The sequence below is a fragment of the Vombatus ursinus genome, unplaced genomic scaffold, assembly GCF_900497805.2.
Source record: "Vombatus ursinus unplaced genomic scaffold, bare-nosed wombat genome assembly UNPS02014778.1, whole genome shotgun sequence".
Taxonomy (NCBI): domain Eukaryota; kingdom Metazoa; phylum Chordata; class Mammalia; order Diprotodontia; family Vombatidae; genus Vombatus; species Vombatus ursinus.
This window is the reverse complement of record NW_020954556.1, coordinates 4,225,082-4,252,966: the sequence shown is the minus strand read 5'-3', so window position 1 is coordinate 4,252,966 and position 27,885 is coordinate 4,225,082. Positions and strand designations below refer to the sequence as shown.

The window sequence follows — 27,885 nt, the reverse complement described above, 5'->3', positions numbered from 1 at the left end:
TAGTAGGAAAAACGTTATAATTAATATAATGTTCTATGGACTAATTGCAGATAAACCTCACATACATCAGCTGTATTTATTTAAATCACACACTTTGCTCATGATTTCATTTTTTCTTTCATATCGGATTGTCTTAGTTCTATCTTGCCTTTGTCTCCAGCATGAAACTGCTACCAAGGGCCAACCTAGAGCATAGGATTTGTTGTGGGTGGGGAGGGCCATGCAAGTTAGCAGGGAGAAAATGAAGAAGAAATCACTGCTTTCACTTCATAGGAAGACTCAACAACTTTCTCCCCTAGTGGTATGAGTTCTCCATAAAGGTATTTAGGTAAAAATTATATGCCATATGCCACCTTGGGTATACTCTTTGCCTCGTCCTCTCCCCCACAAGTTTTCCAATTCTAGCTCTGAGAACAGTAATCTAATTAACACAATCATTCTAGGAAAGGACATGTCAATTAGGCCAACCTAATTGGCCTACTCACTATTTGCACTATGGCCCCAGTCATCATTCCCTCTGACTTTTCTGTTCTTACTGGCTATATCTCCCATATACATACATATACACACACACATATGTGTTTGTGTGTATGTGTGTGTGTATTGCCTTCCCCTATTTGAATGTAAACTCCTTGAGGGCAGGGCTCCCTTCCTCCTTCTTTTTCTTCCTTCCTTCCTTCCTTCCTTCCTTCCTTTCTTCCTTCCTTCCTTCGTTTCCTTCTTTCTTTCCTTCTGTCTTTCTGACTTTTTACCTTTGTCCTTTATCTTTTTCTGTCTCTTTTTTCTTCCCTTCTGTTTTCCCTTTCCTTCTTCCCTCCTCCATTTTTTTCTTTCTTAGCTCGGTAAGGTTCCAAGCTCTGTCACTGATCTTGAATTTGTTTAATGCAGATTGTTTAATGAAATTCCAGCTCACATTTCTGTAGTGCTTTGAGATTTATAAAGCACTTTCCTCATAATAATTCCTGTAAGACAAATAGCAAAAGTGTTGGTCTGTCCATTTTACAGATGAGCAAACTGAGGCCTAGAGAAGTGAAATGACTTGTCCATGGTCACACAGCTGATAAACTAATGAAACCTAGGTCTTCTAGGTCCAAGGCTTATTCTGTTATACTACCTGGAGCCATAACATGCATTCTAGCAAGTGATGTACTTGCAATGCCAGATCCACAAAAGCCTACAGGTATAAATACTGAAGATAGATACATTAATCAGAGACAGCAGGGTGGATAGAGTGCTGTTTTTGCAATAAGGAAGACTAGTGTTCATCTCCTGCCTCAGATGCTTATATGCTATGTGACCCTGGGCAAGTCACTTAACTTCTGTATGCCTCAGTTTCCTTAGTTGTAAAATGAGATGCTATTACCTCCACCTCACAGGGTGTTGTTTTGTTTTGTTTTTTAGGATCAAATGAGATACTCTTTGTAAAATGCTTTGCAAACTTTAAAGTGCCATAAAATGTGTAAATCACATTTAAAGCTAAATGTGGCCTTCTTTCTCTTTGGGGAAGATCAACTTGAATAATGTAAAGTTCTAGTTGACAAACTGGAGAGTGCCAGGTCTGGAGTCAGGAAGACCTGAGTTCAAATCTGGCCTCAGACTTACCTGTGTGACCCTGGTCAAGTCATCTTCAGCCTGCCTAGATTTTCTCATTTGTAAAATAGGGATAATAACAGCACCAATGGCCTAGCATTGTTTGAGGATAAAATGAGATGATATTTGTAAAGCACTTTGCAAATTTTAAAGCAACATATAAACGCTAGTTATTATTACTGTTACCATTGTCATTGTTATTTGGAGAAAAGCAACCAGAATTGTAAGGAAGAGCTCGAAAACACACCATACGAGGGTCACCTGGAGGAACTGAGGTTTTAGCCTGGTGAGGAGGCTGAGGAGAATCTCAGAGACATAAAATCTTTCAAGTCTTAGAGTCATCAGATCTAATTGGGATCGGAGTTGTTCTGCTTTACCCCAGGGGGAGGAAGTAGGAGCAATGGATGGAACCCACTGAGAATTAGATTTTTGACTCCTGAATCAGAAAGAACTTCTCAGTAATGAGCTATCTAGCAATAGTGGGGAGTTCATTGGACTTTTTCAGAAGGAGCTGAATAGCCACCTGTTGGACCATCCTGGAGGGCATTGAGTCATCAGTCAGGCTAGGTGTAGAACTAGGTCTTCTCTAAGGTCCTTATCACCTCTCAGACACTGTAATAAATATGAATTAAATCACCCTTTAACACAGTGTACTCGAAATTCAGTGCAGCCCGTGTTCCTTCACTTCTTGGAAATGAAGAGAGTAGACAGGAGCTCAGCTTCCCTAACCACTGGGTCAGATTTGCAGTGAGAGGAGTGGCTAAGAACCTACCCTTCTTTATTAACCTTTCCCAAATCTTTTCTCCCAAATCTCCTACATAATTCCACAGAGCCTCTCCAGAGAGGGTCAGGGGAAAGGATGAGCATAAGCTATTCAGGAAAGTGCTTTGTAAATAGTCAAATGCTGTCTAAATGGAAGGTAATGTTAGTCTTCTTTTTTTTAAAATTTAAACTCATTTTATTTTAATGGAGATCTACCTCCTCTCCCTCCTACATCCCCTTTACCTAATTCTCTAAAAGTAGCTATGGAGCTGTAGAGCAGGAGTTCTCCTTCTGGGGCTTGTGTAGAACTGTGGATGGATTTCAGGGGGTCCATGAACTTGGGTGAGAAAAATACAGCCTTATTTTCTTTTGAAAAAAAATCTTTTAAAAAAGATCGACAATACACCTTCTCTCCCCTTCTCCCTTCCCCCAACTGAGAAGGCCAGGGTCTTCCACTGCATCCTGTGCCATTTCCAATTGTCCTGATCTATATCTAGCCACTGGACCCAGATGGCTGTGGAGGAGAAGGTGAGGCTGGTGACTTTGCACAGCCCTCCCTCACTTAAATCCAATTCACTTGCAAGTTATGGCATCTTCCTGATGTCATGGTCCTCTTGGAGAACAAATGACAAAGCACAACCACAACTGAGAAGGCAAGAAAGACAAAAATCTGTTATAAATACATACAGTCAAACAAAACAAATTATGATATTGGCTGTGTCCAAAAAATTATTTTCTCAATCTGTGCTGAGTCCTTCCACCTCTCTGTCAAGAAGGTTATTCAAATGAGTCAGGCCATTTGCAAATATTTTTTATACACTATTTATATGGTTGAGTAGCTGGATGGTGTAATGGGTAGAGTATTAAGTCTGAAGGAAGACTCCTCTTCCTGAGTTCAAATCTGAAATTAGACACTTACTAGCTATGTGACCCTGGGCAAGTCACTTTACCCTGTTTGCCTCAGTTTCCTCATCTCTAAAATGAGCTGGAAAAGGAAATGGCAAACCACTCCAGGATCCCTAATAAGAAAACCCTAAATGGATTCACAAACAGTCAGACATGACTGAAATAACTTAACAACAACCACATTTGTATAGTTATGTGCTGTCTGCACTGATAGAATCCAGGGTCTTTGAGGGAAGTGCCTGGCACATAGTAGTAACTTTAAAAAATGCTATTTGATTGATTGATTGATTGGTTGAATCAGAGGGTGGCCAGGAAATTCCTAGTGAGCCTCCACGTCTGGGGGTTCTGTGCTGGCAGCCAGCTAAATGTTGCTGCCTCAGATAGACAGGTCTGTCTTTCACCTAGAAATCTCTGGGGCAGCAGTGACTAGGGCTACTGTGCCATTGGTGGGCCAGTGGAACTTTGGTTAAATTATTTTGTCATGTATGGACATTAAAATGAAAAATAAAGACTTGGCCCCTGGATAGGAAGTATATCAACTTGAAGACAACTGAATAGCTGGTTATGACTGGCTTTATAGCATTTGATAAGGTCCAAGCATTGCACAGTCCATTATTTAACACCCAAATTATTTCTCCCCTAAACCAACAAATAACATATTCCTTTTATTCCATAAATATTGCATATTCATTTCCCTCAGAAATTTTCCCTGTTAGAAAGGAACTTAGTCCTGGCATACTACAAAGCCTTGCCTCCCATCTTCTAGGTTAATTATCCTAAAACTCCATTTGGATCATGTCACTTTCCTGGTTATTAGCTTTCTAACCACAATACCCAATTGACTATTGATTTTTCCTCCACACCATATCTAGCATACAAATCCTTTTTTCATCCCAATATCACCATTCTGCAGTTCATCCTCCTCACAGATGCCAAAATAATCTTCCCAAAAGCACTGGTCTGACCATGCCACACTCTCTCTCAAGGACCTTCAGTGGCTCTCTATTGCCTCCAGGATAAAATACATTTTTCAGCTTGGCATTTAAAGCACTTTACAATGTAATTCTGGCCTATATACTTTTTCATATTTATCTCATGCATTCTATATTTCAACCAAACTGAATGACTCATGGTTTTCCAAACTTGGTATTCTATCTCCTGCCTTTTCCCAGAATGTTCCCCTATGTCTGGAAAGCATTTCTTCCTCACCTCTGTCCCTTACAATCCCTAGCTTCTTTCAGGACTCAGCTCATGTACGAATCTTATAGGAAGTCTTTCTTTATTCCCTTAACTAATAGTGTTTTCTCTTTCCTCAAATTTCAAACATACACACATATATACATGTATTTATACATATAATACATTTGTGTATATTATATATATTTACATGTACATTTATCTCTTTATATATATATTCCTTTGGCAAAATGTGAGCTCCTCAAGGGCAGGGTCAGTTTTTCATGTTGTCATATCCTCATCATTTAGCATCGTTCTGTGCACATAGTAGGCCCATAATGAATGCTTATTTGTCTTAGTTTGGTTCAGTGGCTTCCCTCTGTTTACTGGATCAAGTCCAAATTCCTTAGTCTATATTCAAGATCTTATACAGTCTGGCTCCAAATTCTCAACTTGAAACTGGAAGGCCTATCCAGTTTAATTCAGTTTTGAAAAATTGAGTGCCTACCATGTGCAAAGTTGTATCCTAGCCACTGAGAAGAATACAGAGACGGATAAGGCACACAAAACAAATTGCAAAGAATAGGGGCAGCTAGGTGGCGCAGTGGATAGAGCACCGGCCCTGAAGTCAGGAGGACCTGAGTTCAAATCCGGCCTCAGAACAAACTGTTGACACATACTAGCTGTGTGACCTTGGGCAAGTCACTTAACCCCAATTGCCTTACCAAAAACAAAACAAAACAAACAAACAAACAAAAACAAATTGCAAAGAATGTACAATGTGAATTAGTACAGAGGAGGAAGAGTATACTTCTGGACTGGGTACTATCTCCCTAATCTCTATATCAGGGATTATAAGCTTGGAGTCCATAGACCCTTTCCCATGGATCCTTGGATAGATTTCAGGAGATCTGTGAACTTAGGTAGGAAAAAATACCTCTTTATTCTCATGAAATTGTAATTGAAACAGCATTTCCTTCAATTATTTAAAAATGTTACTCTGAGAAGAGGTGAATAAACTGCAATATACTGCCATAGGGGTCCACAGCCCCCCAAAAATGTTTAAGAACCATGCCCTATCTACTATCTCAACTACAACCTAACTCTGGCATACTTACTTTGGGGAGCATATTTAAAGAAAGTCCTGCTCTTGTGTTGTTGCTAACCCTATTTTCACCCCCAGGTCTCAGAATGCCCTAGTCTCTGCTTGGTTAAGCGCTGTTCATTTTTAAAGTCTTCCCTCTTCTAGGCAACCTTTCTTGTCTACCCTAGCTGACAGCAAATTGTTCTGTCTTTGTATGCCCATCATACTCACTGTCTAAACCACTCATTTGGTGCTATATATTGTATTATATTATATTATATTATATATTATATTATATTACATTACATTATATTGCATTGTTATATTGTGTCATATTATATTATATATTATATCATATCATATCACATTATATTACTCAACTGGGTGGTACAGTGGATAGAGTGCAAGGCCTGAAGTCAGGAAGACTTATCATCCTGAGTTCAAATCTGGCCTCAAACACTAGCTGTGTGACTCTGGGTAAGCCACTTCACCCTGTTTGCCTCAGTTTCCTCATCTGTAAAATGAGCTGGAGAAGGAAATGGAAAACCACTGCAGTATCTTTGCCAAGAAAACCCCAAACGTGGTCACAATGAGTCGAATGTGACTGAAAAATGACTAAACAACAACATATGTGTTTGTGTCTCTCTCTCTCTTTGTGTGTGTGTGTGTGTATATATATATATATACACATATACACATATATATGTGTATATATATATACACACATATATATTATACACATATACACACACTACGTTGTGCTGTTGTTTTAACTTTTGTGTGTGTTTGACCTTTGGACTAGATGATCTCTAAAATCTCTTCTAGTTATATTCTTCCATGGTTCCTCAACTGCTATATTTTTCCCAATATAAGTTACCCTTGGATATAAACAGTCAACATTAAGTGAGCTCTAAGCTTTATATTTCCCCATCCATCCTTACTCTGCCTAAAACAGTACATATATGTACTGCACATATATGAAAGGGATTTAATGTTTGTTGCATTAAATATCTTTGGAGGGGGAAGCCCAGACATTTCATACACTGAAAAAGAACTGTGTATTTTACTATCCTCTGAAAAAGAGCACCAATTGTGGCCACACCTGGGCTTTATAAAATACAAATACAAAGAGATTGTGGCTTATGTTCAGATCAGTATATTGGACTGACTGGGGCAATATCTGTGTATGCCCTGGGCTAAACACAAATTTATGAGTATTTGGCGCTCAGTAGATGCTTGATGGCAATGCCAATACTTGTGAGTGCTCTATCCATGTGTGTCAGTAGTTCTTTGGTAATACTGTTTGTTTGCATGTTTATGCAATGTTTTTTGTCTCTTGTTAGGTGGCAAATGGATAGAGCACTGGACCTGGAGTAAGGAAGACCTGAGTTTAAATCCAGTCTCAGATACTTCCTAGCTGTGTAACCCTGGGCAAGTTACTTAACTTCTGCCTGCCTCAGTTTCCTCATGTGTAAAATGGGGATAATAACAGCACCTACCTCTTAGGGTTGTAATGAGGATAAAATCAGTTTAAAAAGAAAATTCATAAAATGCTTTGCACATCTTAAAGGTGCCATCTAAAGGCTGGCTATTATTATTCTCATGTCTTTCTTCCTCTTCCTGCAGCCAGTCCTTTGTGGAAAGTGCAGAGGCTGTTAGCTCTGTATATCATTTCCTCTACACAGAAATGTAAATGTTAGTCGATTGTGAGCTTTGAACTTGAACCTCTTGATGTTAGTATCATTTGGAGAGCACTAAATTGTGGGATATTTTTGTGGTCAAACTATCCCAGCTCACTGAAAAGCTTTTGCTTTAAGTATACACAGAAGATCCATTTTTGTGGCTGGCGGGCCATGTCATTCACTTTCTCCCTCCCCAGGTGTTTACTCTGATTACTTCAGGAAAACTTTATATTTCAGTACATCATTACAGGCAATAACTCAAATTAACTTCCCTGCACCTAATTCTGATTTTCTAAGAGTTCATGCCATGAGATCACAGGCAGAACCCAGAATTAGGACAGAGGTGTGCTATTTTTTCTAAAGCATGCTGAAAATGAGGATTTCTTCTTAGAATGATGGTATTATGTTGTTCAGTTGTTTCAGTTGTGTCTGACTCTTTGTGAACGCTTTTGGGATTTTCTTGCAAAGATATTGGAGTGGTTTGCTGTTTTCTTCAGCTCATTTTACAAAGAAGGAAACTGAGGCAGACAGGGTAAAATGACTTGCCTAGGGTCACACAGCTACTAAGTGATGAGACCTGATTTGACTTTGGGAAGGCGAGTCTTCTTGACTCCAGGCCTGGTACTCTATCCACTACTCCACCTAGCTGTCCTTGATGATGGTATTAAAAGAAACAAACAAAAAAAGGAGTCTATAAGATTAATGATTAGCTAATTGCATTCACTACATTATTTTCTCCAGACGTGGACTTAAAGAAAGCATTATTTTCTAGGCTCTGCTGTACGTACCTAGGAGGCACACACAAGAAAGAGGATGCTGCTGTTGGTGGTGAAGAATTATGCTGCCCCAGTGGGAGCAAGGTTTTCATTGTTGGCACCTCCTGAGCCACACTGTTCATCATTATTTCATGCCTCTTCTGAAGTGCTTTGGCTAACAAGTATTATAGGAAGTTCCCATCTGTATATCCAAGAGCAAAAAGGCAGAAAGGTTTATTTCAGGAATATTACGTTTGCAAAAGGGTCCCCTCACCCCCTCTTAGCCGAGGAATAGATAGAATCAACTTGTGATGAGAATCTTATCTGAGACAAGGCTCATGAAACATGAGATAGTTAATCTTTTCCCAGGCAAGTGAGAGCTCAAAGGACACACTGCCCACTTGGATAGAGGAGAGCATTTCATAAAGGGAAGTGGGACTTGGGCTAATACCATGGATATTCCAAGGTTACATGCTGCTACCTAACCTTGACTGTTTATTCCTTTGTCTCTGAATCATTGACTTAGAGACAATTTGATGCACGAGAAACACCACAAGACTTAAAGTTAGAATATCTAGATTTGAATTCTGGTTCTGACACTTCCTGGACGTATGACCTTAGCATTTGCCACTTTGAACCTCATTTTCTTCATCTGTAAAATGGGGGTGATAATTCTTGAACTATCTCCATCCCTCTAAGGGTTGTTGTGAAAACACTGAAATCTATAAAAATGTATATAAATATAAGTTATTATTAACACCAAATTAAGACTGTTATCTGGATACTGGATACAGTAATTGCATTTTGAATGGATCCCTTTCTGTTTCTTTTGGGATAAAATGGGCAGGAAGAACATCTTTTTAGGCCTTCTCTTCATCAAAATCATTATCATCATCACCCATGCCCAAAATACTTATTAAGTGCCTAATGGTGTGAGATAATTACTGCATATAGAATTAGTATCATTACAGACAATGACCCAAATTAACTTCCCTGCACCTGATTTACATTCCTAATGGTTCGTACCCTGGGATCACAGGTGGGACCAGGAAATAGGACATACCCTCCCAAACAGTGATTCCTGACACATTTTTTTCCCTCTGCTACTTCACAGTGTCTCCAGTGATCTCAAAAAGAAAGTTTTAAAGTTCTCAAATTGCATCTAGAGTTAGAAAGACCTGTGTTCAAATCCAGCCTCAGATACCTGCTAGCTGTGTGACCCTAGGCAAGTTGTTTAACTGCTATCTGCCTCAGTTTCCACAACTGTAAAATAGCAATAATAATAATAATAATAGCACCTACCTCCCAGGATTGTGGTGAAGATCAAATGAAATAATGTTTATCAATGTTTAGCACAGTATCTGGCACATAGCAGGTGCTATGTAAACATTAACTAACATTATTGTTATTCATTTTAATTATAGTTTGCCTTAATTTAAAGAAAATGTCAAGCCTTAAATCAAGTGATATCTTCTCTAGCTTTTGTATCCTGTCAAGTCCCAGTGTGAGTTGATAGTTGGCAGGTTTATCATAGATTGTCTTATCTAATCCATGTCTCAGCAATATCCTGGGAACATCAGCTGCCATCTCCTCCATGACCTCTACAACTCAAACTGATCTCTCCCTTTGCAGCTTTCTCACAGCACTATGTCCAGACCTCTCCCCATATTTCTTCTGTTCTGCCACATATCATTATTATTTGTGGCCACGTGAAGTATCCTCGATCTTAGCCAAAAGGAGAGAAAGTTCAGCTCCACCCCCACCCCCACTTTAATTTGTATACTCTTTAAAAGTAGAGTCTGTGTCATGCATTACTTCCATATATCCAACACAAAGCGCAGTGTCCTGAACATAACAGGTACTGAATAAATATTTGCTGAATTGAATTTGAACTCCTATACAATTATGATTATCATTTTTTCACCATTTTGATGCAGATAGAAATGTTCCTAGTACATGCCACTATCATGCTATCATTCTTTTACATTCATATTCTGTGGACTTGTGTGTAGGTGGCTTAAAAGCATTCTTTTTTTGGTAACTGAATAAGAGTATTGGGATATAAGCTCAACAATGATGGCATCACTGAAAGTGTCTTTGGCACAGCTCCAGTAGCAAAGAGAATGACAGGAACACCATGTACCTCATCCTGTTCCTGCATCATTTTAATTCCCTATTTAATGAAATTAGAGTTAGGGTTATTAAGCAGGGTTCCTGTTAATAATGATTAATGATTATTATTATTACTCTCATTATCACCAGCCTCTTGTTTGATGGGGTTCAAACAGAAATGACTGTAGGACAAGTTATTATCTTGCTATTATTCTTTTATTTCTAATATTCTACATAGTATCGCTCAGGTGAATCAAAGATGTGCTTGTTGTGGTTGAATGTATTAGGGTGTTACCTCATCCTTTGTAGGCTTGTTGAAAGCATCCTCAGCACAATTTTAGGGGCAAACAGGATAACAGGGATAGTATATATTGTATATTGCTAACTCCTCAGATACCAATTCATCTTCATCATCACCATCATCATCATCATCATCATCATCATTAATGGGCATTTACATGCATTTAAGCTCCCCCCCACCCACCCAGAGGTGTTTAAGTAGAAGTTTTAAAGCCACTTGACGAGGATACTGGTCACCTGTTATGTGCCAGGCATTATGTGCCAAGTTCTAGGGATATAAAGAAAGGCAAAAACACGGTCCCTGATCTCAAGGATCTCACATTCTAATTGCAGACAACATGAAAGCAACTACTTACATACAATTCATATATAGTTTAAATGGGAGATTATCTCTCAGAGAAGGCACTTGTGAGGAATGCGGGTAGGGATTGGGCAGATGGGAAAAGGCTTGTTATAGAAGGTAAGATTCTGGCTAAGGCATGAAGTAAGGCATGGAGGTGAGGGAATAACCAATGAAAAGGCACGAAGTCAGATGATGGAGAATTGTTTTGGAAGAACAACAAACAAAAAATATAATGTGTCTGAAACATTGAATTTGAAGAACAACGTTGGAAACATAGGAAAGGGCCAGACTGTGAAGGACTTAAAAGCCAAAGAAAGGATTTTATATTTCATCTTGGAGGTAACAAGGAGCCACTGGAATTTATTGAGAAGGGGGTAGCAGGTGTCATAGTCAGTCCTGTCCTTTAGGAAGATTCCTTTGGTATTCGAGTACAGGATGGCCTGGAACGGGGAAAGGCTTAAGTCAGGCAGACCAACCAGCAGGCTATTACAATAGTCTAGGAATGAGGTGATGAGGGCCTGCACCAGAGTGATCGCTGTAAAGAAAAAGAGGATATATATGAGACATGTTGTGAAGGTAAAAATAGCAAGGCTCGGTAACAGATTAGTTATGTGGAATGAGTGTTAGTGAGGGGCTGAGGATGCCACCAACAATGTGAACCTGGGTGACTGAGAAGATGATGGTACCCTAGCCAATAATAGAAGAGTTGGCAAAAAAGGAAGTTTGGTGGGGTGGGGAGAGCTAATAAGTCCTGTTCTATACATTTGAAGTTTAACATGCCTATTGGACAACCAGTTTGAAATGACCCAAGAGACTGGAGGTCAAGAAAGAAGTTAGGACTTGATAAATAGATCTGAGCATCATCTACATGGAGATGATGATTGAACCCAAGGGAACTGATGAATTCACTAAGCAAGATAGTATAGAAAAAGAAGAGGAATAAGTAAGTATAAGGTCACATAGGAAGGAGGGCTATGACAGGGATCTTTTCCATTAGTCAGAAAACCAGCAGAAGTCTCTTGACTTGGTGAAAACCTGGAGTCTGGGCCTTTGCCATACCACCTGTGTTTGCCAGGGCTACTGCCAGGTCACTGGTCTCCAGCAGTAAGCATGGCTGTTGAAGGATAATTCTCCTTTTTAATTACTCAATCTAGGAATTTTTTTTTCAAAAAAATTTTTAACATTCATCTCTAAAATTTTGAGTTCCAAATTCAAGAGCTTCTTTTAATTAAACAGCGATTTAGAAGAATCCATAATTCTCTTCCACAATCAGAGAAGGCACAGGTTGGATACAACAAGAAATAGTCAAGGATGGATTTACTCCCTCTTTTGCCAAATACCTGTTTTAGGATGCTTGCCACCTGTTTTCTTTCTTTCCCTAGTAGCCAGGAGCCCTTTCCCACTCTTAAAATTATGCCAAAAAAGATCAATCCCAGCTGTGCCACCTCTGGAATGGCAGTTACAACAGGAGGAAGGCACTCACCTCTGGGGAGGACATCAATTGCCCCTTCATTGGTCAGGTGCCCCCAAAGTACAAGGCGTCTCTGTTCATTTGGCTGGGGAAAAGCATGTGAGTTAAGTCCCTGTGCTAGAAGGTTCCCTTACTCAAAACTGTATCCACAATGCCAAAAAGAAAAAAAAACCCAACCCAAAAGGCATTATTACAATGATGTGAAACAAATTCCCAACATGCACAATGGATGATTTAGAATAGCCAGTAAGTAAATGCCTATAAATTCACTATTGCCGAAATGAGAATTTTAATCTAGATGGGAAGGGGCTGTGTCCTGCTTTTTTTTTGTGTCTTCAGTGCCAGGCACTGTGCAAAGTGCTGGGAATCCAAGTAAAGGCAGAAAGACAGTCTCTGCTCTCAAAGAGCTTATATTCTAATGGGGGAAGGGGAGGTGACAAGGGCTTATGATGGGAGAGCTGTGGTAGGGAAGGGCAAGGAGGTTTCCCAGTATTGAGGTTTGTTGGAGAAAGAACCCTGAAGAGTTGGGAGTGGATCCCTGAGAGGAATGTTGGAATGAACGTGGCTGGCCTAGGTACTTTCCTTAAAATGGAGATTCTGGTTTGCTGAATGAAAAAAATGAACCAATGAATGAAATGAAAGGAAAGACTGAACTGGTCAAATGACTCACTTTCCCTTGAGCTTCTTGCCACTTCCTCCAATTAGAATACTTTCCTTCATCCAATATTTGCCTATAAAAATCCTACCCATCCTTCAAGACTCAGCTCAAATGCTGCCCTTCCATAAAGCCTTCCCTGATGACCCAGCTGAAAGTGATCTCTTCAGCCATGAAATACCACAATCTCTTGTTCGTGTCATGGAAAAAGCAACAGATTTGATAGACAGCAGACTGAATTTGAGCCCCACCTTTACCATTTGGCTTTGTGGCAATGGGAAGTTATTCTCCTCTCTGAAACTCAGTTTCCTTATCTGTAAAATGGAGGAAAGAATCAAAGACTTCTCAGACTTGGAGGAGGTTCCTCCTTTAGTCCAGCCTGTACCTGAACTAGAATCCCTTTACAGTATCCTGGTCAAGTGGCCTTAAAAATTCTACTTAAACACCTCCGGGTGAGGGGGGAGCTCAAAGCTGAACATTCCAGTTTTGGATGGTGCCCATTTTCCTTATATTGGGTCAAAACCAGCCTGATGTCTATCCTCTGGCCCTACTTCTGCAAAATAAGGTTCATCTCTCTTCCACACAACAATCCTTCAAATAGAAATTTTTCCAGTAGGGCATTGTTTCAGGTGACTGCAACATCCTATTATCCCTCATCAGGCTGTACTCTTGGTTGTCAACATCCTTTTTAAATGTGGCATCTAGAATAGAGCATAGCATTTTAGATGTACTATTATCAGGACAAAGTTAAGCAGTACCATTGCCTCTCTTATTCTGAACAGTCTACAAAGGTCATATTAAGGAAGTGTGGTGCAGTGGATAGAGAGCAGGCCTTGGAGTCAGGAAGAGCTCTGATAAAATAGCTGTGTAATCAAAGACAAACCTCTCTATGTCCCTGGCAACTCTGTAAGTCTATAGAATTAAAAGAAGTTTCTGATCTGCCTCTGTGGAGGGAATTTCCATTACTAGGGAGTTTTTTTTCCCTTGATGAGTTTACAAGTTTGGACCAAAAAACAAAAAAACCCAAATAAATCATATTGACCTTTTTGACTACTATATCATATCACTCACTTATCACATTAAATTTATAGTTCATTAAAAAAATACCCAGAACTTTTTCATATGGAAGCTATGTGTTATAGTTGAAAGAGTGCTGGATTTGAACTCATAAGACATGGGTTCAGGTGCCTGTTCTGCCACTTATATCTGTTTGATATTGGTTAGGTCACCTAACCTCCTTTGACTTCAGTTTCCTTATCTATAAAATAAGGGTCTTGGTCCATACAGACCCCTAAAGTTCTCTCCAGTTCAAAATCTATGACTCTATGATGGTCTGGTCATATCTCTCCTGTCCTGTTGTAGTACCTTTTTTTAACCCAAGCATAGGACTTTATATTTATCTTAATTAAACCTCATCTTATTAGATTTAACCCATTCTAACTTGTCAATATCTTTTTGATATTGATTCTGTCACCCTGGATGTTACTTATCCTTCCCATGTCTATGTCCTCAGAAAAATGGATAAACATACCATCTATGCTTTGATCTGAGTTATCGATGATAACATCGAATAGAGAAGGGCTATAGGAATCCTCCCTCTATCATCCCTGAAAGTGTTCGTTCAGCCTTTATTTGAAATTCTTTTGAGTTTCTGTGGACAAAAAAAAATCGTCATGAAATGGCTGCCCTTTTGGTGATGAGTTTTTCAGAGCCTTATGAGACTGGTCCTCACACAGTCGGCACATAGCCTGGTACTGCAGGCAAGGTCAAAGTAGAGCCTACCAGAGCTTGCAGTCCCTTAACTTCATAGATTTCAAGCCCCTGGGGACAGTCACCTCCACACCATTATAAGGCATCAGAATAGGCCTTTAGGAAAAGATGCCACAGATTGAACAGAGGAATCAACAGTGTCTGATGAGGTTGTAAATGTGACAAACCTTTTCTTGGGGCACTTCACCCAGATTGTGAAAGAGGCACACAATGTTATTCTTACTCAGATAGAGATGCTGGATTGACCATTATTTATGAGACGTACTATGCCTCCCTCCACGGTGAGTTCAAAGCAACTCTGATGCTTCATCTTTCAAGAAGCCTTGCCTGATGCTTCCACTATGGCCCATGTCTTGTTCCTTCTTGTACTATAGTCATTGGTGTGTTTTTCTAATTCCTCCTAGACTGTAAACTTAATGGGAGAAGAGATTACTAATTTGTATCTCTCTCTAACCTTTCTGGACCACCCACCAATCCCTCTTGTCTGCTACCTAGCAGAGTGCATTGTATACAGTCAGCATTCAATAGGATTTTTTTTTCTAATATTAAGTAAATCTGAGCAGTGCCACTAATCATTAATCTTTGTGTCTGATCATACAGCAAGTTTTGAATCCACCAGCTACACTACCACCTAGCATGTATTTATCTTGTCCACATGGCTATCATGAAAGATAGTTCAAATGCCTTGATGTAACCCAAGAAAATATATCTAGGCATTGCCTTGATCTATCAGTCTAGTAACCCTGTCAAAAAAAATGAAGTTAATCTGTTATCATTTATTCATGATGAAACCATGCTGGTTTTTAGTGATCACTCCTTCCCATTCTAAGTCCTCTTAAATGATTGCTCTAATACTGTGTTCTGGAGTGTTGCTAGGAATCATCTCAAGCTCACCAACATGCAGGATTGCTCTGGGGGCTTATTTAATGAGAAAGACCAAGGCTAGCACATGTGTGGACATTTAAGATAGAGTGAGCAAGTCAAGGCTAAGTGCTTTAAAGGGAGCAAGGCAGTATATGCAGTTGGTGTAGTTTTTGGAAAAGAGTAACCATGACAGCAGGGGGTGAAGGGGTGGAGCAGAGGGTGGTGGTGGTGGTGGTGGCAGGGGTGGTGGTGGTGGTGGTGGTGGTGGTGGTGGTGGTGGCAGGGGTGGTGGTGGTGGTTAAATGTTCAGACCTAAAAGAAGGAGGAGAAACATCAGAAGTTCTAAATTTTGAGAATTCAAGTGAACACTTCCAGGGAGTGATCTGGAGGAGAGATACTAAAGATTCAGTCTGGGGCCATTTGCCCACCTCTTCCTAGGAGGTGCCATGCTGGAGGTCAGAGCTACAATGTCTCTTTTATCTCCCCTCTAACTAAGAAGGGCTATCATAAGTTAGCTTAATTTTCTTGCTCAGAGGCATAGTGGGGTTAGGATGCTTCTCTACCATCCCTTTCCATACTAATTCAACACCTCATAAACCTCAGTGTGGTTTTATGGAAAGAACATCAAGTATAGAATTAAAAGGCCTGGGTTTGAATCCTACCTCTGCTACTTATAACCTGTGTGACCTTGGATAGAACACTCTCAGGGCCTCAGTTTCCTCATCTGCAAAATAGGTCTGCTCTAGACGACCTCAAAGACCCTATCCAGCTCTAAATCTCATGATCTTTACTATTGCATGGGCCTGACCATCACATTCTCCTCAGTAAATTCTGGTGGCTCCTTTTTAGTTCTAGGATCAAATGTAAACTCCTTTACTTAGCATTTTAAAGTCCTTCATAACCTGTCCCCAACTGACTTCTCAAGTCTATGATATATGTACATTACTTCCCTTCCTGCTTCCAACTGTCCAGTCAAACTGGTGTTACATTCCTCATCTGTGATTCTCTATTTCACCCTCTCCCCTCTTATGTACTGTATATCCCCCATGTCTAGGATGGGGGAATTCCTCCATCCTCCTGTTCGTCTCTTAGAACCCCATGGTCTCCTTCAAGACTTATCTCAGGCAATACTTTCTGCATTAGACTTTTTCTCATCCCTTCCCATTGCTAGTGGCTTCCCCAGCAACATCACTTTGTATCAGTTTTGTATATATGTGTATACTGTCTCTCTCTGCTACAGATAATCTTGAGGGCAAGGACTCTTACTTGTGCATCCCCATTGACTAGGCATACATGTGCCTGGCACATCACATGTACTACTAGTAAATACTTGTTGAATGATTAATTACTCCTGCATCGTGGGTCTCATTAGTGCTCTCTTGTGGACATTGATTCGTTTGTTCCTGCCAAAGATAAAATAATCTTCCCAGTTATGTCTCCTTTAAGTTTTCCTCCCAATCAGTGACCACAGAGAGAGTGTTGAGTTTGAGGGTGTTGAGCTCGGATGGTGAATTCTGATTAGCTAAGGCTTATGTTCTGTCCTCTCTGATGCCGTGTGTCCATTTGCTCTGGTTCTTGACAGGATAACAAGACATATTGCTTTTCTAACTCAATTTTAGAAGCTGCTGTGGCTACACTGACTCAGAATGGCCCAGGCATGAATCTCCCATGGCTACTCTCCCTTATCCTCAGCCTACTCACAAATATTCTCTTGTCATCCATCCTAAAACCACACTAAGCCCTGACTTGTATGCTGTATCTATCATCCACATGTATGCGTGTTTGCCTAAGTCTTGTTACCTTAGTAAATAAAAATGGGGGGGGTGAAGAAATAAAGCAAACAAAAAAGAAACTTATTGAGTTTCCTGTTACTGTAGAGTTCAGCTAGAAACCCTGGAAGCCTCAGTCATTAAGTAAAAATAATAGTTGAACCTAGGAGCCGAAATAGACTTCAGAGACCATCTCATCTAAACTTCAGCCTTACAACAGGGATCTTTACCTGGGATCCACAAATCCTCTCAAAGTCTGTGTATAGCTTAGATAGGAAAAAAACCCCACATTGTTATTTTCACTAGCTTCTAAATGAAATTTGAAATTTCCTTCAATTATTTAAAAACATGTTTCTGAGAAGGGAGTCCATAGGCTTCTACAGCTTGTCAGAGGAATCCATGAAGAAACAAAAAAAAGTTAAGCACCCCTTAGCTGCTCTACCGAAATCTCTTTTACAACACTGATGGTAAACATTGATGCAAATAGCAAAATTGTGAAAGGAACTCCCACCTTTCCCCATCCCCCCCTTTTTCCCCTTCACTGCTAGAGGTAGGGACAGATAATGAGTTCAAGTTTTAGAAACACTGAATTTGGACTAACAGAACAAATGAGCTTCCAGAGCATCAGTGTGGAAATATCCTATAGGATTTCTTTCCGTGTGTGTGTGTGTGTGTGTGTGTGTGTGTGTGTGTGTGTGAGAGAGAGACAGAGAGAGACAGAGAGAGACAGAGAAATGGACATTTAGCCTACTTTAAGAATAATTTAATTTTTAAAAATTAAAAGTATTTTAGCATGAAACAACAGGCAAAGTTTTGTGAAATTTTCCTATGGAACATAACTGACAAGATCAACAGTAAGCCTTCACTTCTTTTCTAATGAGGAGTGAAGGTGATGCACATCTCTGAATGAACACTGAGACTAAATCACGTTTGCAATTTTTTTGATGACCTGCACACAGTACTGTTAACTTCATTTAGAATTTAAGGAGCCTTTATTATACCTAACTGAAAACTAAGTCAAATCCTACCTTCGTCCTTTCTTCCCCCCACAAAAAAACATTAATTTTAATGCCAATATTTAAAACAGGTGTGTGAACTGAAATTCTTCATAGACTTTCAATTCCCTCCATAGGCAAAACTTAGCAGTGGTTCTTGTACTAGGCATTGTAAAAGTTTATGACAACACCTTAGGTACAATATTGACTCCTATCTAGGTTTAAAAGAGAAAACTGCAGTTATTCAGGATAATTGTATGAAGTGCTATATTAATATATTAAACAAAAAAACTTTCTGATTTATGGGGAGAAATTTTTACCAGAATAAGCCTTGTTGGATGGCATGATCCTTTGCCAATTTTGCTCCTGTGTTGTTAAGAAGGGCAAGTCAGTTAGCAAGATGAAGTCTCCTCTTGAAACAGTGGCTTTTGGAAAATCATCATATTCTCCCTAAAAATGGCTCCCTGCAATGAAAGGGTCTCCATCCTCTAGATCTATTTCGGAAGGGAAAGGAATTAAACATCAGCATTCAGAGGAGGAGAATTTGCAGGAATTTCCTTAGTCAGTAAATTAAATATGTATGAATAGACCTGACGGACATTTAGGGCTTTATATTCAGATTCATAGAAATAAACAGTGTGACATAGAAGATAACCTATGTTATGACAAATCCTGATTCCCTGCAGTTTGCTCCATTGGTTATCAGAATAAGTACCCTGATATTTTAAGACCATCTTCCAAAATTTAGTGTGGTGTTTTTCCCAGCTAATTTTTTTCCAATGATATGTTTATGATTGTTATCTATTTCAAACCATCATATATATGCTTTTTTCCCATTCTTCATTTGGGGTGTCTGATGGATGTTCCCAACAGACCATGTGGCTTTTTAATTGAGTTGCATTTTGTGCTAGAAAAGAAGTGACCAAGCAGAAGAAGTAGGATGCAGCCAGTGGTGTGTTGGTAAATGTTTAACAACCCACTCTCCAAAAATGTATAACATACTTTTAAGTTTAATCTGTTTTGTTAACATTTTCTCCATCACTTTATTAATTCTAGACAATGAACAAAACAATAAATCAGCCTGATTTGTAGTATTTGTCAGTTTTCGAGGCATAAAATGCTCACCCTGAAAAAGTTAGCACAATAAAATTGAGCTAACTCCAGCCCACCCTGGAGAGTCAAGAAGACATGGAATAAAATCTTGCCTGTCACATATTGACTTTATGAACCTAAACAAGTTACTTAACTTCTCTCTGCCTCAGGCAACTTGCTAAAATTATAAATTGCAGACGTTGCCAATCTGAGTTGGTAGAGGGAGTTTCCTTATGTCAATGAAATCACAGTTATGTAACTGCTATTGATGCCACCATTGTATTTACATTACCTGTTGTTATGGTTCAGTTGTTTTAGTCATGTCCAACTCTTTGTGACCCCATTTTGGGGTTTTCCTGGCCAAAATACTGTAGTGGCTTGCCATTTCCTCCTCCAGCTCATTTTACAAATGAGGAAATTGAGGCAAACAGAATTAAGTAACTTGTTCAGCATCACACAGCTAGTAAGCATCCAAGGCTAGATTTAAATTCATGAAGATGAGCTTCCTGATTTCAAGCCCAGTGCTGTATCCACTGTACCACCTAACTGTACTGACTAATATATTAACTTAGTTTGGCACTCTTGGCTTTTTAGTCTTAAGTATAGTGAGAATACTACAATATTTGATGTCCACATGGGAAAATGTTCTCTATTTGAAACATCTGCCTACACAATCACGTTAAGAACAATTGATTTAAAACATGCCATTTTTCAGGAAGACTGTTTAAGCAGGCCATTGTGGTTCTAATGGACCTTCACAGGGCTTGGCTGAGATGCTCAGTATATTGTTTTTGTTTCTCTGAACTCCTGCATTTTAGAAAACTACTCTGTCTCCATCCCGTCAGTGGTTTGGGGCAGGGATGGGAAGATGTACATAGGGCTGACAGGAGGGTGGCAAGAATATTTAGGAACAATATTTATTGCCTAACATTTGTCATGGGGGATCCTTGCTGCTTAAGACTGATACTACTGAAAATGAGCTTGGGGGATAGACAGTAGCTTTGTATTTATATTTGGGGTCCTCTTGATGTGATTATGTTGCTTTTGGGTAAGTGATATTGCTGGTGATAATACCACAAGCTCAGCAAGAGCTACATTGCCTTCATCTGAAATGGTTGTTTTTCTCCAAAAATAATATTGGTCCAGGGACATCAGCATGATATGGACAATGCAAGGCAAATGCCAGAACAATAAGAAATAGACATAGAAGTAAACTGGGCACAATACTTTTAAACTAAAAGAACTTTTTAGTGAGTTTATGGTCATTTCAGGGATGCCTGGGTTGGCTTAGGGCTCCCAGACCTAGTAAGGAAACATAACATTAAGTTCCAGCAGATTAACACTGAATGACACCGTTCCCTGCCGTCTCCTCCCCAAGACACGTAAAATCTCCTTGTCTGGAAGTTTTACTGTTCATCCAGAAAGGATGACAATTGGATGGAGTTTTTTCATTCTCAAGTCATTTTTGTGTTTATACAGGGCTGCCAGCTTCCGAAATTATACTTTTATCCAGCTGAGTGGTGAGTTCTCAAGAGGCAAGGGGCTTGACGTTGGTGCCCGAGTTTGGAAAGGAAGCAACGTCCTCCTCTTTTTCTGTGATGTCGACATCTACTTTACCTCAGAATTCCTCAACACATGTAGGCTGAACACACAGCCAGGTATGCCTTCACGAGGTGAATTGTCTTCTTGTAGCAGGGAATCTATAGAAGCATAGCCCATTGAATACGTGTGGGGATAAGCCTGTAGGGACCATCCCATGAAGCCTACATGAAACTGAACTGAGGTCCCCAGACCCTTCCAGTGACACACGTGGCTCAAAGTTGAGGGACTTGTGTTCTGGGATGATGAAGCATAACCTTACTGGCCCCTTTGTCCTTATGACAGGGGCATCAGCAGGTGGCAAACATAATATAATAATAACTAACATTTATATAGCATTTACTATGTGCCAGGCACTGTACTAAGTACTTTAAAATTATTCCATTTGATCCTTACACAACCCTGGGAGGTAGGTACTATTATTATCCCCATTTTATAGATGAGGAAACTGAGGCAAACAGAGATTAAGTGACTTGCCCAGGGTCACATAGCTAGTAACTGTCTAAGGCTGAATTTGAACTGAGGTCTTCCTGACTCCAGGCTCAGCATCATCTAGCTGACCACTAAGCAAGAAGGGCTTCCCAATACTAGAACTTCTGGACACTCTGATGGACCTAAACAAACAAAAATTCCTCCTAATAGTACTAGAAATTCATTGTTTTATGTTTTCCTATCTTCAGGTCATGCTTCATGGAAATTATTAATCTACATGGATCAAATCTTTTAAAATTAACTCAAAGCAAATTTCTTGCAGTAATTTGTCCCTCATTATAAGAATAACAATGGCTTGATTACTAATCTAACCTAATCTAAGACTAGCCCTGAGATCTGAGTCCCAAAATGCTTAGCAGATGAGAAGAAAGCTAGCCATAGGGGAAGTTATTGCTTCTTTTAATCGTACTAGACGGGCAGCTCTTTCAGCTCATTGGCAAGTCTTCTTCAACAATACTCAATCCCCTGCCACCATTACAGGGACCAGGGGAGCAATAAGGCCAATGACTTCCTCATCCCAGAGCCCAAGTCCTTCCAGGCTGAGCCACCTGTGATGCCATAAGTAGACAGAGGAAGTGAACTCAGTTCCATGCGTACTTCTTGGACTGGCCCCCATCGCCTGTTGCACAAGGCCTGCTTGTGAATTTAAGAAAATGTTTGTTTTCTGATTTGTAGGGAAAAAGGTGTTTTATCCAGTCCTTTTCAGTCAGTACAATCCTGGAATAATTTATGGTCACCATGATTCAGTTCCACCCTTAGAACAACAACTGGTGAGTAATTTTTCCTTTGAAGTATATATGTAACAATCCATTTGAAGAATGACTTAGATTCATGGGATACTTGCCTATGTGCAGATGGGTTGACTTGATTCCTTTTCTCAGTTTTCATTGACTCAAATGTCTTTCTGCATCTAAAGGCTTTGCTTGTTCAAAGTGCTTACAAAACATGAAGGAAGAGAATAATTAAAAACTGTCCCCCAAACCCTTACATGTATCCAAGGCTTCTTACTTCATAAAAACATGTGCTTTTAATCTCTCCATTTTCTCATCTGTTAAATGGGGATAGTAATGTTTGTACTCCCTACTTCTCAGAATTAATATAAGGAAATTGCTTTGTAAATTGGGAAAAGCTGCAGAATTGTAAACAACTCACATTACTATTTCATTATTACCATTATTATCAGGGAAGGAATTTCCGCAGGAGGTGAATTTTGAAGGCTGTGTTATGTATAGATTAGCAATTCCCTGCCAGGTGTGTTGGCACAGCCCTGCCTTCCCTGTTACTGGGGAGACTGAGACTGATGGATCTCTTGGGCAGAGTTCTGAGTTGCAGTGAGCTGAGATAGTTGAGAGTCTATACTAAATTTGTCATTAATAGTTTGTCGCCTCACAAGTGGGCGAGGGTGTGATTAGCAGCTGTTCTTTTCTACATTATGTTTATCATATGATATTACATATTTCTGTATGTGTTATATCCCCTGTACTACACTGAGGTCAAGGACCATGTGTTTTGTTTTTGTTCAGTTGTTTTCAGTTGTGTCGCCTCTTTGTAGCTCCATTGGGGTTTTTCTTGGCAAAGATACTGGAGTGGTTTGCCGTTTCCTTCTCCAGCTCATTTTCCAGATGAGGAACTGAGGTTTAAGTGACTTGCCTAGGGTCACACAGCTAGTAAGGAGGTCTGAGGTCACATTTAAACTCACAAGGATAACTCTAGGTGTGACATTCTATCCACTTCTCCACCTAGCTACCCAATAATATAATTCGGGGTATTCAGAGCTAGACGAATGGAATATGAGTTAGGGGCCATATATTTCTTTTGTCTCTCCCAGCACTCAGCATGGTGCTTTGCACATAGTAAATATTTTCATCAATGGTTGAGTGAATGAATCGTGATCATTTGTTTTAACTAAGGTGTCCTTAATTTACTACTGTTTTGATGTCTGTCTATGTAAGCTAAAATGCATGATTTTCCTAAGAGTGTGTGTATATGTGTGTGCATGTGAACACTTGAGTCTCACAGGTCTTGTATTTCTTAGCAAAAAATTAGATCATCTCAATGTAGTCTCATGACTGTTATAATCATGTTCTAGGGGGTAAGTCTTAAGCTAACAAATGATTATGTTTCACAGTAGCTATGCAAATAAGACTCAAATGAATAGATACGCTTGTTGTTTCTCTTTAGCCCAGTTTGATAAGAGAATACCTTTCCATAACTGGCAGGGAAGAACAGCCAGGAAATTCATGAATTTTTGCATTTAATTAAGACAAGTTAGAAGTGTTTGCTTAGCTAATAGATTTTGCTGACTTACAGACCTTTAGAAATGGCAAACAGGCACTTCACAAGTATCTTAGCCACTGTTAACATCTTCCTCTGATACCTCATCATGGCATGGAGTTATTTTTTTTTCCAATTACATGTAAAAACAATTTTTAACCTTTTTTTTTTTTTTTTTTTACAATTTTGAGTTCCAAATTCTCTTCCAGTCTCCTTACCCTCCTTCCTCATTGAGGAGGCAGGCAATTTGATGTAGGTTATAGATGTACAGTCATGTAAAACATATCTCTGTATTGGTCGTGTTGTGAAAGAAAACATAATAAAAGTGTGATTTAATCTTCATTCAAACTCCATCAGTTCTTTCTCTGGAGGTGGGTAACATTTTCCAACAAAGGCCCTTCAGAATTGTCTTGGATCATTGTATTGCTAAGAATAGCTAAGTCATTCACAGTTGATCAGTGTACAATATTACTATTACTGTGTACAGTGGTTCTGGTTCTGCCCCCTTTACTTTACAGTTCATGTATGACTTTCCAGGTTTTTCTGAAAGCATCCTGCTTGTCATTCCTTATAGCACAATAGAATTCCATTACAATCATATACCACAACTTGTTCAGATATTCCCCAGCTGCTGAGCATCCCCTCAATTTCCAATTCTTTGCATGGCATAGAGTTTTAAAAGGTTATACTAGGCAGGGACTCGGGCCAGATTCTTTGGGGGATATATAGGGCCTATATTCTAGGAAGACTATATCCAGAAATTACCTCTTCCCTTGACTAAATATATCTCAGTACACCAAGATTCATAGTGTTGGCTCTGGCCTTGTATTTAAAGTTCTCTAAAATTCTACTTCTAACCTACCTTTCTAGACATTTTGTATTCAGGTACTCTATGTTCCATTCAAAATGGCATACTAGCTGTTTCCTGAATTCAGTGTCCCATCTAGAATGATTTTTACATACACATACACTCACACACACACACTCTTGTATCTAATGATAGCCATGGGGGGGGGGTGAGAAAAAAAGGAAAAAAAGAAATTCACTCGACAACTTTATTATATATTTAAAAGGAACAGCAAATTGTACACAATAGATTTGCAGTTTCATGTGCAATCATCTTTATTATTATTATTATTATAATACTGTTATAGAAATGTTTGTTTTATTCCAAAAATTAAAAGAAAATAAATTTTAAAAATTTAAAAATCTCCCTCCCCCCCAAAAAGATTATGCTAGGTAAGAAATAATTCCATAGGACTTTTTGAATATAGGAGCAGTCACAGAGAATAAGCATTTATTAAGCACCTAGTATGTACTAAGCATTGTGCTTAGTGCTTTACAAATATGTCATTTGATCCTCACAAAACCCCTTCAATGTAGGTGCTATTATTGTCTCTGTTTTACAGTTGAGGAAACTGAGGCCAATAGACATTAAATCACTTGCTCGGGGCTTCCTGACTCTAGGCGCATCACTCTCTCCACTGCGCCACCTAGCGGCCGTCTAGTCATAGATTATGTATTGGTTATCTGAGGACTAAAGCTCAGTATCTCATCACCAGGTTAGCTACAAGTTGAAGAAGTTTCTGGTCACAACAACTCAAGGAGACAGTTTTCTGAGTTATAGAAAGTTTGCAATCTGCTTTAGCGGATGGAATACCCACACCAACAAAATCATAGTCCCTTAAAGTATTGGAAAAATTTAGCCAAGCCCAGGCAACCATTTCATATGGCTCTGATCCCAGAAATATTCCTGATTTAAAATAACATTTCATCTTTGAAATTTAATTTAAAATATCAGCATGATTAATAGATTTAATAATTTTTCCCCATGTACCGGACTTAGATGTCATTCAGTTATATTTGTGTATGCATACATTGTTAAAATTAATTATCTGAAATAGAAAACAAATCTGAGGCACAGCCTTCCGAGTATGTAATGATTTTATAGTAGCAGTTGACAATAATTAGTGACAAAGGAATGATTTGCAGAGTTTATTTTTATAACAGAAATGAAGCATGAGATTTACAGGATTAGAGATATAGAATAAAAATGGAATAGGCCAATTTGCAAATTTGACTGCTGGGATGTCAGGGGCATAATGGGGAGTCTTTAGGGAAGGACAACTATTAAATCTGATATTCTATTGGATTAGGGCCTGGGTCCATCAACCTGTCTGTCAAAATGCCTTAGGAATCTCTGTTCTGCTTTTGTAGCATTTTGCAATGAGAAAGATTACTGTAAAGGGCCTACGGTTTGAACTTAATTTCAGGGAGTTCGGAAATAGGATAACTAAGACTGAGAAGAAGGAACTTGTGGTTTGTAGTGGGTAGGTTAGTTGCCCCCCCCCCGCCGCCACCCTGCATCCTCCAGCTGCCAGAAAGGGAAACCCAACCTTAGAAGAGTCCACTGTTCACCTTATACTTAATCTCTAGCTCAAGGAAAAAAAAGGGAGGGAGGGAACTTATCCACTAAGACTGGAAAGAGGAACTTAACTGTTAGTCAACCTCACTTTCTCCAGCTGCCAGAAAGGGGAACTTAGCCTTTAAAAAAGTCTTATAATCCCATGGTTATTTTATTCCCATAAAGATACACATCTTACTCTAAATTATCTTTTACCAAATGATAAACTCTTATCAATCTATCTATTTACGAAATCTGTAGGTAACCTAGACCTAAGAGAATGTCTATGTTAGCTGGCTTTGCGGTTAAACTTAGCTTTTCCTAAAGAAGGGAGCCTAATCCTACAATCAAAGTAAAAATAAATAAAAGTAATTAATACTAACTGATTTAAAAGTTATTCGTTTTCAACATATAGGTATGTACACTCATATATTTGTGTGTGTGTATATATGTGCAAAGTCATCGATTCTTGTCCTCCTTGGTGGTTTGCTTTCTAAAGCACTTGATGTCCCATTAAGGAGAACATCCAGTTCCAGGTTCCTGGTACTCTTGGAAAGTCAATGAGTACTTTCTTGGGAGGGCTCTCAGAGCTCTTAACTGGTCTTCTTTTGTGATATTTTGAATATGTCAAGTGATTCTTTTGGCACCGTGGCTGCTATCGGTCCTGTCATTGGCTGGGAATTTTGAATGATGGCAAATAATATTGAGAACAATGTTACAGGCACACGCAAAAGTAATAATTTGCTTTAAAAATAAACCTCAGATATCTATTTCCTTCATTACTGGACATATCAACATAAGATCTACCCAGGCTCTTTTTTTTTTCCCCTTCCTCCTATTAAGGCGTATAAATTAAGGCATATTAATGCCTTTGGGATGGTCACAATAGGGAGCTATTCTTTTGTCTTAGGCTTTCTTCTTGTGTTATTGAAGCTCCAAATAATAATAACAATAATAGCTAACATTTATATAGCATTTTGAGGTTTGCAAAGTGCTTTATAAATGTCATCTCATTTTATCCTCGTAACAACCCTGGGAGTTGCATGCTATTATTATCCTTCTTTTGTAGATGAGGAAATGAAGGCAGACAGAGATTAGGTGACTTGCCTAGGATTATATAGGTAGTAAGTATCTGAAACCAGATTTGTTCTCAGGTTTTCCTGACTCCAGGTCTAGTACTCTATTTATTGTACCAATTCACTGCCTCAGAGAATATATCCTCTCTGCATTTTTATTTTAAGTTCTAAGTGATTACATATGATGGACTGTTTATACAGAAACAGAATTAGTCTTCTTATATTTGAGCCCAAAGGGCAAAGTTAGGAGCAGGGGGTGAAAAGATACAAAGAGAAGGATTTAGGGTCAGTATAAGAAAGAACTTTTTAATGACTGGAGGTCTTTAAGCAAAGCTTGACTGCCACCAGAAGCAAGTTGTAGAAATGATTAGACTAGATAACCTTATAGGTCCCTTTTAACATGGAGGTTTTGTAATTCAGTAATATTCCTTTATACTTGTAACCCTCAGATGTCCCTATATTTCAAGGCCCATGTCCTAGGGATTATGGTTGTCTTTTTAGATAGATAGATAGAGATAGAGGATTAGTGATAGAGATTGATAGAAAGATAGATGATTGATAGAGATGGATAGATAGATAAATAGATGATGATATAGGTAAGTAGACAAATAGACCAACTGACAGACAGGTAGATAGATAGACAGGACAGACAGACAGACAGACAGACAGACAGACAGACAGACAGACAGATAGATAGATAGATAGATAGATAGA

General features: G+C 39.1%; 1 protein-coding gene across 10 annotated transcripts in view; it reads left to right on the top strand.

Moving 5' to 3' along the window:
- The window catches only part of CSGALNACT1 (chondroitin sulfate N-acetylgalactosaminyltransferase 1), a 400,361-nt gene that overhangs the window by 357,000 nt on the left and 15,476 nt on the right, over positions 1 to 27,885 (top strand). For all 10 annotated transcript variants that reach the window (XM_027865511.1, XM_027865507.1, XM_027865514.1 and 7 more), the window contains 2 exons: positions 20,806 to 20,984; positions 22,093 to 22,187. In XM_027865511.1, coding sequence (XP_027721312.1) covers positions 20,806 to 20,984; positions 22,093 to 22,187 — 274 coding nt within the window. The remainder of the gene's footprint in view (positions 1 to 20,805; positions 20,985 to 22,092; positions 22,188 to 27,885) is intronic.